This window comes from Cervus elaphus, chromosome X, assembly GCF_910594005.1.
Source record: "Cervus elaphus chromosome X, mCerEla1.1, whole genome shotgun sequence".
NCBI lineage: Eukaryota > Metazoa > Chordata > Mammalia > Artiodactyla > Cervidae > Cervus > Cervus elaphus.
In genome coordinates, this window is record NC_057848.1 from 52,172,780 (window position 1) to 52,194,215 (window position 21,436).

At 35.1% G+C, this 21,436-nt stretch overlaps 1 protein-coding gene and 1 pseudogene across 8 annotated transcripts in view; one reads left to right on the forward strand and one right to left on the reverse strand.

The window, feature by feature from the left end:
- Positions 1-259: 259 nt before the first annotated feature.
- SMARCA1 (SWI/SNF related, matrix associated, actin dependent regulator of chromatin, subfamily a, member 1) overlaps positions 260-21,436 on the reverse strand; it is a 68,901-nt gene continuing 47,724 nt past the window's right edge. For 2 of the 7 annotated variants that reach the window (XM_043895636.1, XM_043895634.1), the window contains 6 exons: positions 20,278-20,400; positions 18,121-18,253; positions 15,591-15,709; positions 15,254-15,466; positions 2,098-2,208; positions 260-1,064 (listed from right to left, as the gene is read on the reverse strand). In XM_043895636.1, coding sequence (XP_043751571.1) covers positions 1,059-1,064; positions 2,098-2,208; positions 15,254-15,466; positions 15,591-15,709; positions 18,121-18,253; positions 20,278-20,400 — 705 coding nt within the window. In that variant the 3' untranslated portion in view covers positions 260-1,058. Of the gene's footprint in view, positions 1,065-2,066; positions 2,209-15,253; positions 15,467-15,590; positions 15,710-18,120; positions 18,254-20,277; positions 20,401-21,436 lie in introns of all 7 variants that reach the window. The other 5 variants (XM_043895635.1, XM_043895631.1, XM_043895630.1 and 2 more) reach the window with 3 other exon arrangements.
- Positions 2,643-10,395, forward strand: LOC122689363 (annotated as a pseudogene). The gene is made up of 2 exons (XR_006339806.1): positions 2,643-2,646; positions 9,201-10,395. The product of XR_006339806.1 is annotated as a poly(A) polymerase alpha-like (transcript).

Here is a 21,436-nt window from a genome sequence, read left to right on the forward strand (position 1 = left end):
TCTTGTTAACTGAGCATACTTGCATTCCTATAGAAGACCTCCCCCTTTCTTCTGCATGCATGCTGCTTATTTCATACCCGCAACTGAGTTGTTAATAGATCTACGTGTTATACCTAGACTCCCCTGAACTGGCTCTATGTGACAAAAGATCAGGCACAAGTCAGCAAGCAAAGCTTTAACTTTCAACCAAATACATAGTTGTGAGCAATACAATTCAGTAAACACAACTATCTTCTACTGCACAAAACACAGGAAATAATTAAATTTCTTATAGACATTTCTTTATTATACTTTCCCACTTGAATATTTAGAGAATAATTTAAATGTAATGCATACTGACAGCAAGCACAGTATCAAATATTAGTTTTTTTAATAATTTTCTGTTCTCACCCTTTATTCCTTTAGGAAAAAAATATTTAGATGACCTCAAAGAAACAATTATTATGCTAATCACAGTATGCAGTAACACGTACAAGCCCATACTCAATAGAAAAGAAAGCAACAAAGAAGTGAAAAAGTCTTTCTCCTCAAATCATTTTAATTCATTTTTCCACAGCCATATAAATTTAAAGTATGAAACAACAATAATACAGCTATAGAATCTAGGTTCTCTTTCAAAGCAGCGGCATATAAAACATAGAAAAGCTAAAACCTCAGCACAAGCTTCAAAAGAACAAGGACTGAGAGGATTTAGATGAAGACATGAAATACACAAAATACAGTACACAAAAATACTAGAATGCATAAAATATAAAGCTACACATTTCAGGTAGAAAGCATTGTAAAATATATAAAATATGCAAGAAATCAAAACCAAATTGATTTTTCTTAGAGTACCATGAATACACTGGAACTGGCAATTAGCATTTGAAGATGGGAACAAGAAAATAGCAGTTTCCCATTTAAAACTTTATTTCTAGGCTTTAGGATTTCACCTTCTTGACATCCTTCTTTCCAGAGCTCTCAGTAGCTGACTCTGCTTTTCTTTTCTGTGACTAAAATGGAAACAGATTTAATGTTCTGCTCCAATATGCACATTTTTAAATGGCCCAACAATGTTAAATCTAGGATGTAAATGCATCAAAAAAAAATTTTAACATGAATATTCACTTAAATGTTATACTCACAGTTAATGTTCTATATAGCCCAACAAACTATATAACCCAATGTAAAATAACCTCCAAACATGTTTTCTTTTTAAGAAAAGACATAAAATACCCATCAAAAATAGTCATCAAGTTTCTACTTACACATGGTACTAAAAATGTATGCTTAAAGAACTACTTAATACTTAAAATTTTCTGGGAAAAATGTTATTTATGAGTGTATTATTTTTGAAATGTCATGATAGATGCTAAAATATCATATTTCATATATTCTATGATGCACACTTATTTCCCACTTTAGCATCTCTGAAATCAGGATGCATCCTATAATTGATGACAAATCAGAGTTACTTGGCAGCAGTTTTTCTTAGTAGCACATAAATAATGCTTTGTCTTACAATGGAAGGCATCTTAGACTTGATGAAATATGGTAGTTTACTTAACCACACTCAAATAATATGTTAAAGAGTACTTGAAATTGTAACTATACAAGGCAACCTGACTGAGCTAAAATCATCTTACTATTAACAGTTAACTTATTACCAAGTAAATCAAGTAAAGCTTTGCTGTCTCCTCAAAGTTCTTATTTGTATTCATAGTTCCACAAAGATCAGAAAACTTCTTTGATCAAATCAGAACTCCCAGTTTCAACCTCAGCCCCACCCCGCCCCACCCCTCTTCTACTCCCCATGACAACTTCAGTCTCAGTTCAGAGGATTTTACTTGCATTATACTTCTGCTTAAAAGTCATGAGAAATTTTTTTAAAATACTGAGCCCTGTTACTAGGGAGTTCCTAACCATATACTCTACAAACAAATAGGAAACATGTGGTTGTAGTGTAATGCTTTTTCTGTCAAAAACAAATCAGCATTTCATAAAAACCAGTTTTTATAATAGGTATCACTATAGCGTTAAACATAATAGAGGCATTTTAATTATGTAAAAAAAATGGGATCTACCTAAAAGTTAGGAAAATGCTGAAAATTTTACCATTGGAGTTTTAGTTGCCCGTTTCTTCTTTTCTGCTCTCTCTCTTTCCTCAATTTCCATATTTTCTTTCTCAATCAACGAAATCAGAGTATTACAGCGTCTCTGGAATTCCTGAATCAAATAAAGAAGACTTTTAATTTCTGCAACCCAGGTACAACCTTCAAAAAGTGATAATTATTCGATTCTATCATTTCTGTGATAAAGAATCTCTAAGTTGGTATTCTTCAGAACAATATTCATACAGGTTATATTCCACTAAATATATGATAAGTGGATAAATATCATTCAGTGGGAGAATGAGTAAACTGCGGTACATCCATATCATGAAATACTGCTCAGCAGTAAAAAGGAAAGAACTATTGGTATATGCAGAAACCTAAATGAACCCTATCTGAGTGAAAAAAGCCAATTTCAAAAGGTTACATAACACAGTGTTCCATTTATATAGCATTATTAAATGACAAAAGTTTAGAAATGGAGAACATGTCAACAGCTGCCAGGGGCTAGAAAAAAGGGGTTAGGGGGTGTGATTTTAAACAGCCAGCATGAGTAAGTCTTCCGGTGGTGCTAGTTACATGTACCTATGTGTGATCAAATTGTATTGAACTACACACTCGTGAGGAGGGCACGGCAACCCACTCTAGTATTCTTGCCTGGAGAATCCCATGGACAGAGGAGCCTGGTGGGCTACAGTCCATGGGGTCACACAGAGTCAGACATGACTGAAGCAACTTAGCACACACATACACATGTGCACACACACCCACACACAAATATGAGTTCATCTATAACCAATGAAATCTGAATAAGCTCTTTGGATTGTACTAATGTCTATTTTCTGATTGTGACACTGTCCAGTGTTTGTGGAAGATGTTGCCATCTGGGAAAACTTGGTGAAGGGTGCATGGGCCCTCCCTGGACATTCCTTCACAGCTTCCTGTGAATCTGTAAATATTTCAAAACAAAAAGTTAACAAAAATCACATTAAAAAAATAAGGGGATGTCCTCTTGTCAAAGTACGATTTGGAAGTACTCAGCTTACAAAAGTCAGATTTCTTTTCTACAGGGCTGCTCAGAGCCTTTAAAGTTCTAATAAGCACTGTCAACCACTAGGGTAGGAGATGGAGAAAGCAAGCAATTCCCAAAGCCATTCAATCAGCAGAAATCTCTTCTCAAAGGATACCTCGTGGGATCAAAGTTGAGGAAATACTGCTGCAGTTGTTAATTCAAAGCAAACAATAGCTGGAAAGATTCCACATTAACCTTGCCACTACCTATATTTCACTGCCAGCAAATCAATGCATCCAAACTATAAACAGCTTTTATGAACGTATGGTGAGCATTAAATATATGATTCATTAATATGGACACTCATATATATTAACCTTGTATACTTTGCTGTATTTTAAAGGTAAATGATGGCTTAGTATCAAAGGATAAATATCATTTAAAATGGTTTCTTTTTGCATAAGCAAAAATATCTGATAAGATATAAAATAGCTAAATGCTCAAATAAAAATGTAGGTTTATTAACAACTGAGAACTTCAACCAAAAAGTGGTCAAAGTACACGAATAGGAAACAAAATTAATTTTAAGTGTCCAAATATTAAAAACTTTTTTCACTCAAAGACATGCAAAGTAAAACAATGATATATTTATCAAATTAGCAAAGACATGTTCATGTGTGTATAATATGTGCATCCAATGTTGGCAATAAGATGGTGAAATGGAAGCTCTCCTTCACTGGTGATGGGATGCCACTGTGAAAAAACTGTGTCCTCCCCAAATCTGTAAGTTTAAGCCTTAACAGCCCCACAGTGTGATTGTTTGGAGAGCAGGCCTTTAAAAGGAAGTAATTAAGGTTAACCAAAGTCGTAAGGGTTGAGTCCTTCCGTGTAAGGACACAGGAAGAAGACATCATCTACAAGCCAGGGAGAAAGGCCTCACCAGAAACCAACCGGCCTGGAGCCAAAGCCATGAGAAATTGTCACCGCATGTGGGTACTGTGTTATGGCAGCCCAAGAAGACCAAAATACTATCTTTCTAGAAAGAAAATTGGAAATATCAATGATGTATCCTAAAAATTTCATATTTTTTGAATGAACAATTCCACTTCTAGATGCTTAACGTAAGGAAATAAGAGATGTACACAAAGATTTACAAAACAATATTTAGAGCAGTGTGCTTTTTAGCAGAGAAATCCTGGGAACTAAAGTTTTGCTAATTTGGAAATTATGATATACATATAAATACATCTTAGCATATACACACATACACAATAGAAATAGCTGAGAGAGAACCATGTGCAGAGTTACTGGTGTTTAACAGAAGCTATTTCTGAATATAGAACCAATGGGAACTTTTATTTTCTTCTTTATACTAGCATGTATTTTCTAAATTTTTTGTAATGAACACTGCAACCTGTAACATTTTTTAAAAGTGGCAGATTTTTAAAATACAGTTTTATCTTCCCAAATAAAAGCAATAAAAATGGCACACAGAAATATTATCAACTATCCAAGCAGTTTCTATTCTGTAAAGAAGGCAGAAAACCAAAGACAGTCTAGCCAGAAAAAAAAATTCTTCATTAACAAATTATTGTTTAACTATTAAAAATAATCATCCTCAATTACTCAAGGTTAAATAATTTAGGAAAAATAACATTGGAATTTTCCTTACTTACCAAAACAATAGCAGTATCTTTAATATGCAGAGCAAACACTCTTCATAGCTTCATTCAATACCACACATACAAATTAAACAGCATGTTATTCAATTTATCTATTATAGAAAGGGCTAAGTTGACCCTGATGAGATTTGATTGTTGGTTTCTAGGGAGACTAGATAGAGTCTTTATGTGAAGCTGATTCTTGAATCATTAAGCTATACCCTCTGGCTATTATTATTCTCAATAAGTAATAGTTGCCTGTGACTGCAGATATCTTTAGATACATATTCATGGTTCATATGGGTGATTCAGGAAAAAACTAATACTTTTGAGACAGTTTCATATGCAAGGAAGTAGACTATCTCAAGATGATTATAAATAGACTGTATAATAAGTTCTTACCTTCATTCCTTTTAACCTGTCACTAACTACAGACAAAAAAATAATCTAACTCTCTGGAGAAAGGCATCAAGGAATGAGTGAGTCTGGATGCTACCTTCCTAGCGTAGGTAACGCCACTTCCTCTAAAGATACCAACCCCATCTTTTATTCACATGCTTAAAGACTGCCTAACTAAGCAGATGGTGTCATAAACAGAACACTAGCCAACAGCAGAAATTACAAATAAAGAGGCCAGATTACCAATAAAACAGTGATTCATTTTTTGAATAACTAAATGACAACAAAACGATTCTGAGAAATTTTATGATGTCTAAAGCAATTTTATCTTATATAATTTCTTCTTTCACATACATGTTCCCCCTAGATTCTTTTACCTTTTATCTTTCTATTTTCCTTGGGGTTACAGGGAGTGGTTCACATGGTCTCAAACTGTTTCCACAGTTCTGTAGTCTAATTATCTCTTTCTTTCACGATTTCCCCACACTGGATTTAGGAATGAAATTGAAGGGAGAAAAACAGCACACAAGAGGAAGACAGGAGATACAAAAACAAGAAAGACAACAGAACAAAGTAGGAAAATGACAAATGGAAAACTGTTGTGCAGTGTTAATAGCTGTGGCCAAAGGGGAAAAAAAAGTACTTTGTGTTCACACATGCTCAGGAAATGCTAGGTTTTTAAAAGGTTAAACAAATTTTGTCATGGCAGGACTTCACAGAGCTCTTAGCAGTCTAATGTAGATTGCAAGGGTTAAGGGCAGGATTCAGAACCTTGTTTTGCATATTGTATATTTGCAAATCCTGGAACAATGTTTGGTAGAAACCAACTTGGGAAATGCTGTGCAGGGTAAGAGTGATGGAGAAGACTAAGTTTGAATCAAAATACAAAGAACCTAGGAGCTAAAAACAAAGAACTAAGCAATTTTACTTAATTCAGTTGACAAAAGGATCTCACTGATGATTTTTAAGCAGGAGGAGTCATGTAATCAAAGGTATATTATGTACTCTGAAATCTTCCCCTGATACAGAGTCTCAGTAGGGGGAGCTCATAAAATTACAGACTCTCAAGATTGAAAAGGACCTTTAAAAATCACTCAAGTTGATGCTGAATTTCTTCTATGAGGTCCTTGCTAATTATCTGTCCAGCCTGTCTGAATTCTTCCAATGATGGGGTACTCATTACCTCACAAGATTGCCTAGCCCACCTCTGAGTAAGTTTAAAATATTCCCTTATGCAAAGTTACCATGTGCTACCTTATCATTTCCAACAATTGATTCTAGGTCTAACCTTTGCAGTCAGATTGAACAAGCTGATTCCCTCTTCTGTATGACAATCTTTCAAATATTACAAGGCAGCTCTCATGCCTCCATCACAATCACCACAATCACCACCAGACCTGCCAAACATCTTTCCTTTAGGCTCAATAGGCTCCCCCTTTACCCATCCTTCATTTAACATGTTTCCTGAAGGACTGTATAATGCTTATGTCTACCTTGGTTATATTATTTCTTTCCTTCCAGTTTTCTTACACATTCTTTAAATCAGGGGTCAGCACATCTTTTCTGCGCAGGGCCAAACAGTAAATACTGTCGGCTCGGCAGACCACATGGTCTCTGTCACAACTACTTGGCTTTGCCACTGTAGCATGAAGGCGTGTGGCTGGGTTCCAACAAAACTGTACAGACACTAAAATCTGAACTTTGTACAATTTTCACATGTCACAAAACAGACTTCTTTTGATTTTCTTTCAACCATTTGAAAATGTAAAAATCATTCTTGGCTTGCAGGCTGTACAAAAATAGGTAAAGGGCTGTAGTTTGCCAACCCCTGGTTTAAACTAGACTTTAGATTGACTTTAAGCAAACTGTCTGCCTTGCTTTTCCATGTCTTTTTAATGGTTTATGATTCTGTTCAATGCAAAGTCACCCAAGTCCCAACTTTTGAGTACCAGGACATGGCTCTCTACCTTTATTTAATAAATGATGGGATGTCTGCAGTAAGTGGCGCTGCCCTGTACTGTGTGGTGAATATCAATCACGCCAGGCACCAAGTTCAAACATCCTTTGCCCCAATACTCAGCTTCAAAGCATCAATTCAAAAGGCACAGAAAGCATCAGTAGACTTGAAGTGACTTATTGAAAGAGATTAAAGAGACTCCACATTACATTTCCTATGTACTAAAATCCTAGACACTAAGCCTGCCTAAGTCTGAATGACAGAAGGTCGGTGCCCGCTATTGGTTCAAAGTCAAAAGCAGGTGAAATGAGCAGGAGCAAAAAAAATAAATAAATTGCACTCCACACTGGTGCCTCAAAATTTGTAGGTAGTTCTATAAAGTCAGAATTTTCTTCTATAGTTCTTAGTAAAACGAAACTGGGAGGTTTTTTCTCCTTTGCTGTTTTGTAAACTCCCTGTACTTTACCTTCAGAATCAACACCTTCAACTATATATTCTGTTGTATATTTCCCAGGTTCTTTGTCACCTGGGAACCCCTCTCATACTAACAAAAAGCAATGGCATTCTATGCTAGAATCTCAGGGCCCAAGCACACTGGCCATTAGATGGGAGTTATATATTCTAATAATAATAATATAAAAATATCTTATATTTCTTAAGCAAGTATCAAATGTTATGACAGTTTTACCTAATTGCTGCTACTTAAACATCGTTATTTGTAAAATGTCATGTCACTTCCTCACAGGCTAGCTGATGCTGCTATTTAGTCGCTACCTGTTTGCAACCCCATGGACTGTAGCCCACCAGACTCCTCTGCCCATGGGGTTTCCCAGGCGAGAATACTGAAGTGGGTTGCCAGGATAGCACATAAGCATAGATACGTAAAACAAACTCCTGTTAGTGCATGTATCATATTTCAGATTGTTAGAACAATTCAGTCTTAAATCAAACACTACAGTTACTAATAAAACATGATGCTTACAACTGGCTATTCAAACCGAAGCTGCAGGGATTATAGCCAACTAAAGTCCATCATTAGAGAAAGGTAGATGAAAAGAAAAGAAAGGAAGAGGAAAAAAGAACTCAAACCCATTGCTACATTTCTTCACATTCTATCCAAATGTGACCCAATGATAGGGTCTATGAGACAGAAGCCAACTGCAGAACCAAAGTTCCATGCTCATTCATTCACTGAATGCCCACTTTGTGCAAGGTGTTATGCTAGTACCTTTAGATGTAACCATTTGCTCTTGAAGGTTAAGACAGCAGTAGTAAAAAAATGACTCTGGGGCAGATGGTGATATATTAGCCAAGGCCGGGGGACGGGGTGGGGGGGCAGGAAGAGGAGGAACAGAGAAGAGACAGATAGAAATTTGGGAATTATCAGCCTATATGGGAGTTGAGGTAGATGTTTGCCCATTTCCACAGAGCAGTATTTCTATACAGTAAATCTGACCATGTCACCGCCCTCTTAAAATCTTTCAATGACTCCCCATTTCCTATGGAGCAGTGATCGCAGTTCAACAGGGCCCCTGGTCATTTGGCTGCCAGCTCTTTCCTCATCTTCCGGGACTTTCCTACTCACACCCCAGTACACCAACCTACGTGCAGTTTGTGAATATGCTGTGCTTGTTTCTACCTTTGCACATGCCATTTTCATAGTCCCAGGGCCAATTCCTTCCTGGTCTTTCAAGGCTCATTTCCAAGAAGGGCCTCTTCTGTGAAACCATTCCTCTGACCTAACCCTTAAGGCAAAGTTAAGAACAACTCCTTCTGTACACACTTCTATATAGGATCTTTTTGAAAATTAAGGCTGAAGAGGACATTTTAGTCTTTCAAGCACATGGGGAAATAATATATAGCTATAAGCATAAATACATTTTAACAATTCTAGAGTCAAGAACTCATCAATAATTTTCTATTTTACCAATTTTTTGAATAATGTATTAATTCATATCCTCACATTTCATTAAGAAATTAATGCTCTGGATCATGCCCAGGGTGGCAGCGGCGGTGGTTGCGGGGTTGTGGGGGAGTGACTGGGCGGTGCCGGTGCAGGAGATGATGCCATTTCCAAGTCACAACACAGGGATCACAGCAAACAGCCGCCACAGAAGCACTATGGCATTACTTCTCCCATCAGCTTAGCAGCCCCCAAGGAGACTGACTGCCTACTCACACAGAAGCTAGTTGAGACTCTGAAGCCCTTTGGGGTTTTTGAAGAGGAAGAGGAACTGCAGTGCAGGATTTTAATTTTGGGAAAATTAAATAACCTGGTAAAAGAGTGGATATAAGAAATCAGTGAAAGCAAGAATCTTCCACAATCTGTAATTGAAAATGTTGGTGGGAAAATGTTTACATTTGGCTCTTATAGATTAGGAGTACATACAAAAGGTGCTGATACTGATGCATTGTGTGTTGCACCAAGACATGTTGATCCAAGTGATTTTTTCACCTCGTTCTATGATAAGTTGAAATTACAGGAAGAAGTAAAAGATTTAAGAGCTGTTGAAGAGGCATTTGTACCAGTTATCAAACTGTGTTTTGATGGGATAGAGATTGATATTTTGTTTGCAAGATTAGCACTGCAGACTATTCCAGAAGACTTGGACTTAAGAGATGACAGTCTGCTTAAAAATTTAAATATAAGATGTATAAGAAGTCTTAACGGTTGCAGGGTAACCGATGAAATTTTATATCTAGTACCAAACACTGACAACTTCAGGTTAACCCTGAGAGCTATCAAACTGTGGGCCAAGCGCCACATCTATTCCAATATATTAGGTTTCCTCGGTGGTGTTTCCTGGGCTATGCTAGTAGCAAGAACTTGCCAGCTTTATCCAAATGCAATAGCATCAACTCTTGTACATAAATTTTTCTTGATATTTTCTAAATGGGAATGGCCAAATCCAGTCCTATTGAAACAGCCTGAAGAATGCAATCTTAATTTGCCTATATGGGACCCAAGGGTTAGTGTATTATTTTTTCCCCTACAAATTCACACTGTGCAGTAACAAGTAGAAGTCATCTGCATAAACTGAGGGAGACTTCCCATTCCGTTACATATGAGTGGACATGTTCGTATCACACTTTCTTTTTAATCTCAACCAGAATTGTCCTCTGGTGTGAGAAGCATAATTATGTACCCTGGAACCACATTTAATTGTATGTAGTTTATAATATCAAGGTCACTAACAATTTATATATAGAACTGCCTTATAAGTCAAAGTTGTGTGGGCATTTGTGCTTAAAAAAATAATAATAAAAGGATACTAAAAAAAAAAGAAAGCTATGCTCTAAGATACTAATATTAGCTGTTATCACACAATTAAGTACTAGTACATAAAATGAAAAATCATGAGTGGCCTTCCTTATAAAATTTCCTAGGCTATACTGCATAAGCAACAAACAAAAGTATCATTGTGACTACAGAATAGCTTGGAAATTTTTTAACTTGACTTCTGTTTTTCTAAAGTATATATAAAGAAAATTCTTCTCTGACTGGACAGATAATTTATCAAATATCCTGTGCTGAACTAATAACTTAGTTAATGTTTACTATCACAGATAAACCTACACAAAGGGAAGCAAGCTCATAAAAAGCTATAGCAATACTTTCTAAAAAGTATTTTTTCTCCTACAACTCTAATGAGGAATGTCATGTTCTTAATTTTAAATAAGGAACACTTTCATTAATAATAAAACTGTGATTTGAAAACAAACAGCAATAACATGAAATTTTTATTACATTGTACAACAGTGTGTGATTCTCTGAAACACTACCTTAAAAATTCATTTGAACTACCACAAAAGGCAAGGCAATTGTAATCACTAATTATTAATACTTTCATTCAACTCTAAGGTCCATGGCCACAGGATATGCACACGGAGCTTCTTGAGAGTCTAGGAGAGGAAAGAAAAAACTCCCTAGAGTCTAAAAATTAAGAATATTTTTTGGCTAAAATGAAAAGTCAGAGCAACCTTGCCAAGGCAGCATAGTCGCTATATCAAGAAATGTTCTTTATTTCAGACGGCCAAATTCTGCTTTTTATCCTTTGAGTACTTCAAAGAACCTAAGCAGGAGCAAGGACTTACTAATTAAACTCTGGATACTTTCAATATGTCCTTTCCAGTAAACTGACTAATGTGCTAGATCTTTTAGACTTCTCAGATTCTTTTCAAATCTCCCAGTCATGTCAGTCTGTCACTAACTGAATGAAGACAGTGCCCTGAAATTCATTCAGTAAAAGGAATTAATGAGACACTGTTGATAAAGGGATTGGCAACCTTATAGTATAAAAGGTACTATACAAAGTATTATCTTTTCTTCTGATACTTTTATATCTGATATAAAGATAATCAGATACTTTTAATTCTGATAGTTTTAAATTCTGATAGGCAAAGATACTTTTAATTCTGATAGTTTTAAATGTCCTAAGACTAAGACCTCATTATAATACATTTTTTTCTTAGAAGGAAAATGGTTAAGGCAATTCATATGCTCTGAGCTTAAAAATCTAAATTGATCATATCCTTCCTACTTGTTTATGTAGTTCAATAGAGACTGATTACTTACTTAAAGACCACACAATTTCTCAGAGAAAGAAATCACAATCTTTTTAGCACAGAGAAATGGAACTAAAACTCATTTTCTCTTTTGTACAGCCAGCATTTTTAAACGGAAAAGAGCCTCAAAGAAATTTTCAACCTTTAGCTGAAGGCTTTCAAAATGTGGCATATTCAGAAGTGAAGGTTCATGCCTTTAAGCATTTTAAGACTGTTAGTTAAGTCAGAAGCCATGAATTCAGTAGTTTGAGATCTCTGAAAAAAATATAACTACCAAAGTTTCTATTTTTTTCTAAGTATTTCACACTATTTATTGGTGTCTCTGGGAAAGTAATCTTTAAGCAAGATTGTTTTTAAAGATAGCTTCTTTAGTAAGCTAAGTTTAAGGTTTAATCATTAATAAAATGTTAATTTGAACACAGTGACACACTCACATAATGAATCAAGTTATATCCTCTGTATTTTGGGGTTTTTCAATGAAGTAAATTATTTTAATTTTGGAAATCCAACTGCCTCCTTCAAGAGGGAAGTTTCACTTCCTAGATTGTGAATGATCCACTATACAAGACCAATCATTTTAAATGAGGCGAAAAGAGATCATCTAGAAATAACAGTAATCCATTTTTTAATTCCCTAATGATTTATATTATCATGAAATATTCTAAAAAGATGGTCTAAATAGTCTAAATCCAGAAACATACATAAAAATTACCCATTAACTAGGAAGGAAATGATATGGTGGAAAATTTAACAAAAACTCTGGATTAAAATATTTACTATGAAATAAGCTACTATATGTTTTTAAAGATTCTTTAGAAGTCATAAATTCCACCTTCCAGAACATAATTAAGGACAGAATTGTCTTTGTTTTTAACAGACAAAATAAAAGTTTCATTTTTCAGTCACGTAAGTAGTTAATATCTACTCTTTGAAAAACATACATTAGAGATTTAAACCTCTTGGTAAAGAAAGATGTAAATGTTTTGTAGAAAGATGGAGGAAAAGATTTTTTACAAGGGAGTTCAGAGACATCTAGTGGTCGTTAACAATACACTTGGTTTTTTCCTGGAAAATGAAATAAGGTTACATAGTTCTACAGTCATGTTCATATTACAAATAATATAAGATTTTCCCTGCACTTCTGAATCTGTTTCACCCTACTGCTTTAGCTTAATGTTTTCAGAAACTGAAAACAGCATTAAACTCAACCTTTAAAAAGTAGTAAAATATCACTGAAATAATACACAAAACGCTGCAAATGTTCCATCACATAAAAGGGCATGTATGATCTAAAAGATAATTCATCAACAAATGCAGGTGGGTATTTGTCTTTTACAAGCTGTTAATGCTGCTGTAAATTAGATCACCATATGCATAAAACCCCAAATGGCTAAAAATTTTTAATGCCTGGCTTCTGAAAGGAGTTCTCTGCTAAACATGGTCATAGATGCACCAAGCTAGAAGGCACCTTAAAAGGCCAACAAGCTTACTGCCAAAGTCTTCAGACAGTCAAAATAGAATTTAATTTTCAAAGCTAATACAAAAGCTATTCTACACTGTTCTTCAATAGTCTATTTCAACAATCCAAAGAACCTGTCAAACAACTCTTCCCTCCAACATCAGTCCTTCATGCTACAGATTAATCCTCATCTTTTTTATTCTTTCCTCAGTTCTTTCTACTGTGTATTATTAACATTTATACCTCTTCCTATTCTTTTATACAAGTACAGCACTTTACATTCATCCCTATTACTGTCATGTAGCAAGGGAGATTCAATCAATTCATCATTACAATTTCTCTAGTTCCTTTTGTATTCTGGCTTGATCCAAAGTATTTGCTATACCTCTCTCAGTATTATGTATTCCACAAACTTGATAGACACAGTCTAATAACAATCCAGGAACACTCTAAATTTGTGTTAAAGTTTTAACACAAAATATCTGATTTATAAAGCATCCACCAAAATTAGCACCTTCAATATAGCAATTCAGACTTTTCCTTTTATTCAATTTGAACTGAGAATATAAAATGGGTCAGACAAAATATCAAGCATTGCTTCCCATCTCTATGAACTTTTGGCCAAGAAAACATTTATGATAGAAACTAAAGAAAAATGTCCATTGTTTGGATTGTTGGTTTCTGGCTACTTTTAATGTTTCATTGTTGTTCAGTTGCTCAGTCGTGTCCAACTCTTTTAGGCTATATGAATCTATTTTTGTCTTAATTACCTCAACTAACAAAAGACTGACACTGCCAACATTAAAAACATGTTGCATTTATTTCCGGCTTCCCTGATGGCTCAGTTGGTAAAGAATCCACCTGCAATGCGGGAGACCCCGGTTCGATTCCTGGGTCAGGAAGATCTGCTGGAGAAGGGATAGGCTACCCACTCCAGTATTCTGGCCTGGAGAATTCCATGGACTGTATAGTCCATGGGGTTGGGTCACAAAGAGTCGAACACGACTCTTTCCATACCAGCATTTACTTCCATACCAGCAAGAACACTGCTAAGCGGCATTAAGATTTAATAGAAACACAATTCGTGTCAGAAAGTAACAGGAAATTACATCAAGCTAAAATAAAATCTCTTCTTAATTATTCAGTCTCATGATATTCTTACAAAAACTCAGGCAACAATTCCTTCTCATTAAAAATAAATTCTTAAGTTATTCACACAGTCTCAAATATCACCTGCCTCATTACAAAGGGGAAACTACCTTTACAGTGGAGAGCTCTGATGGCCACCATATTAACCCTGTAATCAAACTCACCATCACCAAGAGTGTGACAACCCGACATAATGAGCCTCCTGATGTGATGCAATACGCATCACTTAGGCAGGCTCTTGCCAAAAATGCTTAACCTAAATCTAACTGTGAGCAAACAATGAGACACATATTGGGCATTCTACAAAATGAGCCTGGGTACCTTACAAAAGTCACTGTTGTGAAAAACAAAAGTTGTAGATTGAAGAGACTAAAGAGACTCAACCAAATGCGCTATGTGAACTGTGACTGACTCATCAATTTAAAACAACAGCTATGAGAGATACTTTGGGGACAAGTGGAAAATTTTGTACATGGACTGTATACTAGATGATACTACTGAATCAATGTTAACATTTTCAGGTAGGATGATGGTATTGTGGTCATGGAGGAAAATATTTTTATTTAGGAGATGAACACTTATTTTTAGGAGATAAATGCTGAAGTATTTAGAGGTGAACACATGATGTCTGTGACCTACTTTCAAATGGTTCAGAAACATAGATCTGTATATTAATAAATAGAAAATACAGATCTAGATTTCTGAACATAGCTGTGTTTCTGAATTCCTGAGTATAATATATAGATTCTATTTGTATAGATAGATTCTATGTACGTAAGTATATACACACACACACACACACATATACATATATATACACATAACGCATATACTAGTAAGAAGAGAAAGCCAATGTGGCAAATGTCAACAATTACAGAATCTAAGTGAAGGATATGTGACGTTTGAAATTTTTCAAAATAAAAAGTAGGAGGAAATAAGCAAGAAAGGAATACATACCATGGCAGTTCTAGACTTGATAAACCAGTCAAATCTAAACTGAGGAGCATTCCGAACACACTGTCTCAATTCTTCATACACGTTTTCTCTATCAAAGCCCATTTTGTGTAACATACATATCAGGAATCTATCTTCTTCCTCAGTATAGTTCTTTCCTTTGCTAGTTCCATACTGAATACGTAACTGATGAAATGGAGCCTTGTATCTTGCAATCTATAGATTTAAACAAAATAGTGCTTCTAACTAAATGTGCAGTAATAATAAGTCAAAGCCAACCACCATTTAATCATCAAGTGAAACAATCTATTGGTAATTTGACAATTAGGAAATATAGTACTTTAGCATCCAGGGCTTTCTTGATACTAATCCTTCGTTGAATTCTTGCTTCTCCACGTTCAATTTGAGCCATAATTTTCTCAATGTCCTGTAATTCATTGCAACGCTCCCAAAACACAGCTGAAAAAAACAAGAGTTATTATTTCACAATTCTGTCATCTTACATAAATGAATCCAAGGAACTATAGAATGAAGACTTAACAGGAAATGATACAGTGAACTTATACTGTTTATACTTAAGATTCAGATTCATCAGTATATACACACACACACACACATACGTATGTATGCATATACACAGGGTTCCCTGGTGGCTGAGACGGTAAAGTGTCTGTCTGCAATGCAGGAGACCCAAGTTCGGTCCCTGGGTTGGGAAGATCCCCTGGAGAAGGAAATGGCAGCCCACTCCAGTACTCTTGCCTGGAAAATCCCATGGATGGAAGAGCCTGATAGGCTACCGTCTATGGGGCCGCAAAGAGTTGGACATGACTGAGTAACTTCACTTTCACTTTCACGTGTGTGTGTGTGTGTGTGTGTGTGTGTGTGTGTGTGTGTGTGTATGTTCAATTATTAAATACTCTTAAGGTGTAATAAATGAGGGATATTAAATACCTCTTTTCATTTAAAAGTAAGACCTCACCAAGAAGATTTTAGGTTAGCAATTTTCCTTTCATGAAATATTATGAAGCTTTTTTTCTACTTTATTTATTTATTTTTTTATTTATTTGGCTGCACTAGGTCTTAGTCATGGTAAGTGGGATATTCTATCTTAGTTACAGCATGCGGGATCTAGTTCCCTGACCAGGGATTGAACCCAGGCCCCCTGCATTGGGAGAGTGGAGTCCTAGCCACTGGACCACCAGGGAAGTCCCTATTATGAAGTTTTTAATTATCCATCTCAGATGACTAGAATTTCAAAAGATACTACAGATACTGATTTAAGCTATGTTTTTATTTGAACATTATATCCTCTAGCACAGCCCCAATTAAGCTGTCCTGAGTTAGTCATCCTACCTGGCCTGGTGTCAATTTGAAGGAATATCTGACATAATATCTTCTTTAATCAACTTTTTTTTCTTACAACTTCATACACATTGATGCTTATTCCCCTTCCTATCTTTTGAAGAAAATTCTACTTCAGAAAATTTCTCAGCACATATCTTTTTACACTATTTTCATTCAACTCTTGTGGCTAAAATTTAACTCTCTCCTCTATTTTACCCCTTTTTAAGTCTCCAAATGCCCTAAACTTATGCGGCAAATGTTAACAGCAGTAGTAATGTTATGCTGGTATCAAAGTAAAGAACATTCATAGACTTGATGTTATACTACACGAAATAACAACTCAATATAATCCACCTCTAAAGTCCCTGGCAATCACCAGAAGGCTCTTTCACATTTCCAAAAGAAAAATAAAGTATCTTCTCCCTAATTACACATAGACTTATTCAAGCACTAGCACTATAAATAAATTAAAAGTTAAAAAATAAATTAATTAAAAGTTGTTCCTAGTCTGTATTAATCTTTGGCATATTTATTAGCATTTCAATGTTTCCTCCCTACTATTTTTCACAGCAAAAATATAGAATTTCACTTGTTAGGCTAAGTAGGCTTTGAGGGGCTAGCACAGAAATCTAAACCTACTTTGTAACATTTCTAAGGGGAAAAATGTCCTAGGTTCTATATAGCTGCTGCTGCTGCTGCTAAGTCGCTTCAGTCATGTCCGACTCTGTGCGACCCCATAGACGGCAGCCCACCAGGCTCCTCCGTCCCTGGGATTCTCCAGGCAAGAACACTAGAGTGGGTTGCCATTTCCTTCTCCAATGCATGAAAGTGAAAAGAGAAAGTGAAGTGGCTAAATTTGAGAACTCAACCTATTTGGACTTTAGAAACTTCCTATGTTCTACATAAAGAAAACTTACTACACATACTTGTCTATTTTAGTAAGATTTCTTTTCAGAAGCCTGAGGTTGGCTGCACTGTGACATGGAAATCAGTATCTACTCCATATGCTTTGGCACATAATTTAGTTCTGGTCAAGACCAAAGACACAGCTGAGTAAGAGAGGGAGTTGATTCCAGGACCTATCAACAAATTTATTCAAGCAGTCTTTTCAGATCTACTCCAGCTTGCCTGGAGTTAATGCAATTCATATAACCTCTCTGGAGCAAACTGGAACCCTGAGAGTGTCTGAGGATCTAAAAGAACCTGATAGGAATTCTCTACTTCAAGGACAACCTAGAAAAACACTAATTCCATCCACTGAAACTGAAGTCTTAGACTTGACTTGCCCAGAACCCTTGTTTTATCGGTGCTATACTTGGCTCTATTAGCTAACTAGAAGGGACAACAGCAATTTGTTTTCGTAAGTCTTATAATCTTTTCATAGAAATGCAATTATATTTTATACTTTCACCTACAGTTTATTCATAAAAGTCTAAAGGTCTCTGAACAAAGGTATAATTAAACTGACACAAAGAAATGCATAAGGTTACAAGTAAAACACCATTTTTGAAGTTATATATACAAACCTGAATACTCCATGACCTCCTCAGGGGATTTGCCCTCCACTTCTCGAGCTATATTATCAATGTCATCTCTTCCATATTTCTCATTAGCTTTAATGAACTGATTGAAATCTCGCTTAGTCCAGTTTGTGAATCCCTGTGAACAAAAAAGCAAGCATCATCAATAGAGGTTAAATTAACAACTCCAAATATTGTTCTATTTAGCTCTATACAACAATACATTAAAAAGAGGTCAAAAGACTTAAAATTTTTCTCCTTATAAAATCCCAGGTTTTTTTATGTTGGAATCAAGTTGAGTTAGTGTTATTGCAAAAATAACTGCTTTTCTATCATAAAGAGAATATATTTCCCTGTAAGTACTAAAAACTGATTTATAGTTCCAAGATATTATATAGTTTTTAACTCCATATTTTATAGATGCCTACTACATTAAAATACAAATACATAAAATAAAAATGCTAATATAAATGCTGAAGTCCTGGATATTCCAGTACTTCATTTTTTTCACAGATGTGTTCCCATGTAAATTAAGAAAAAAATGTGGATGCTTTAAATCAAAAAAATACATAAAGAAAAAAAGACTGAAGAAAATTTTTATAACTCTTTACATCATTCCAAACTACTATGAATAAATAATTTCTGTTCCAAATTATATTCATAAATAGGATTTCTATAAACGGTGTTATTGGGCCCACTTGATTTCTTTCCTAAAAGAGAACAGTTCGACCAATCAGTGTTTTCAGTCTCTTTGGTATTTATTAGCATGTCTCTGAAGTCACAAGACTAAATTTGTCTTCCACTCCTCCTGTCCCAACTCACATAAATGTGATACCCTCAACAAAGCAAAACTCCATCCCTAACCTCTAGTTGATAAAGTTTTCCGATTACCCCACATCTTGTTCCTTTGTACTCCTGTGATTTTTTGAAAGATTAATTATTTAGGGCAGTAAAGAAAAATGACTAAAGATGACTTCAAGTACTAAGAGAGGCAAAAAATTGATTCTGTTTCTAATTACAAACAAAAGCAATTTCTCAGTTGAGACTGTATATTCACAATATGTTGTACATTTACAATATACTGCAAGCCAAGGAACATTCTAAGACCATAACTTTATTTTTGTGTTCAGGAAATAAATTTTGAAAATAAAACATGAATATTTAAATGTTTTATTTTATTCTATGGTAAGTCCTAATATTTAGCCAGCTGCAATTACATTTTCCAACTGAACTTTATGACTTCCAGGCATTTGGCTCAGAAACTTATGAATGTAATTTGTAAAAATTCATTAAGTAAAATTACATGTTATAACAAAGAAAATATCTATATAATAAATAAGATATAAATATAAAAATGAACTTTCAATAATTAATATGGAAAATTTCCTAGCACTGTGCTTTGCATATCGCTCAAAAGAATTTGTTGAATAATAAATCTTGCTGGCTATTTTCTATACTAAGGTAGAACACATTTTTATTTATTATTTTGCAAGTATCCTTTGCATTGTAATTCTTTTTATCTTCTACAGGTTGTTTTGGAAGTATGTCACTCATAAAACTCATTAAAGCAACAATGCCCAGAAAGCATTAATATATTGTTCAAATGAAAATGTTTATATTTGTTATTAAATATAAATATTATTTAAATATTTAATAATTATTAACTTTTAACTATACAATGAGTATCGTTAAAAGTTTCAGAAATTTCTCACCATTGTATTAAAGTTCTTTTCAAGAAAGGATATGAAGCATTTTTAGAATTATGAAGTCATTCCATAAATAAAAGATTAGTAGAGTATAATTTCAGAGGACAAGTCATAATCAATAAAATAAATTTTTAAGAATATGCTAGTAATTATTGTCTATCAGGATTCATATGCAGGTTAAGTGACTTTAGTATAATTGATAAAATGCATGTCTTATTTCTAATAATTGACACATATTTTTCATTTATGTATCTTTTAGTATTTCCAAAACTGTTTTATGTAAGGGATTAAAAAATAGGGACAGCTGATCTAAATGTATGTCTACACTAAGGCCCTGTGCTGTGCTGGTGTGTCTGATCAGGGTACCAGGCCCATACAATAAAAAGTAAGTGTGATCTGTATTTTCTTTTCTTCTACTGGTTGACTAGAAGTATTTCAATCACTTAAAATATTTTACTTGTGTGAGAAGTTTTTCTTTTTCTTCAGTCTCTTCTGGTGTAAGAGGTTCAGCTCCATCAATCTTTTTTTGTTCCTCTCTTTGAGCAACAGCTGGATTTGGGATATCGGGATTCCTTGGGACCTAAAGATCGAGAGATGTGTTATGAGTAAACTGTTGAGAAAAATTAATTAGGGGTATACATACTTGTATCAATATGTAGAGTTATTTCAACGGTAGATTATCATACCATGACACACGATCCTCTCCACATTTCTACTACCATGATATTACCAAAGTAAAATAGTTCTTAAATGTGCCATGTGGTATTTTATAGTTAAAAACCCATTGCTAAATGCCACATTATATTCTAGATTTAATCATACTGTGGAACAAAAAAACATCCCTATGATATCGTTAATACATGGTAATAATATCAATATCCCCAACACCAACATTATACAATAAAATCTCAAGCCCAGAAACAAAAAGTCTGGTAATACAGAAAGAGTCCATATTCACCTGGCAATATAGACCAGGGTATAGAAGTGGCAATGCACCTGAAGATTGCATCCAATGCTCTGATCAGTTCAGCGTGCAAAAAGAAAGGAGTGCTTTTACTGCCTGCCAGGGTATGGAAAGAGAGACCATCTTCACATAAAATGCAAAGACTGAAAGAACTGACAGATAAAGAAGAAGCAAAAAAAAAGAGAGAGAGAGAGAAAGAAAGAGACTATATATATATATAAGAGGGAAGGGATAAGCAAAGCACACAAACAGCTGCGATGGGGCCTGCAGTCAAGGGAAAAAGACTACAGCAGCCGTGACCAACAGAAAGTGTAGTGTATACTATACATCTCTGCATAGTATAGAGAATCGCAATACACTGACAACTGAGAAGAGAGCTCAAGTTCAAAAGACTGAGGACAGAAGCTCAGCTCTACAAGGAAGCAAGCAGTCAGCCAGTCATCTGTATCTCCAAACTGTAGCCCCAGGGGCCTCCGTGTGGCCCCATGAACACAGACAACCCGTACAGTTCAGCAGTATGGAGCAGCATTCGCTCTATGGAGTGATAAACTAAGTTACTCAGCGCAAAGCCTCACATCATTTTTAAGTGCATCTGCAGTGACAATGCAGCACATTGATTTAGGAGGGCAGGTATATAACATATATAGTACAT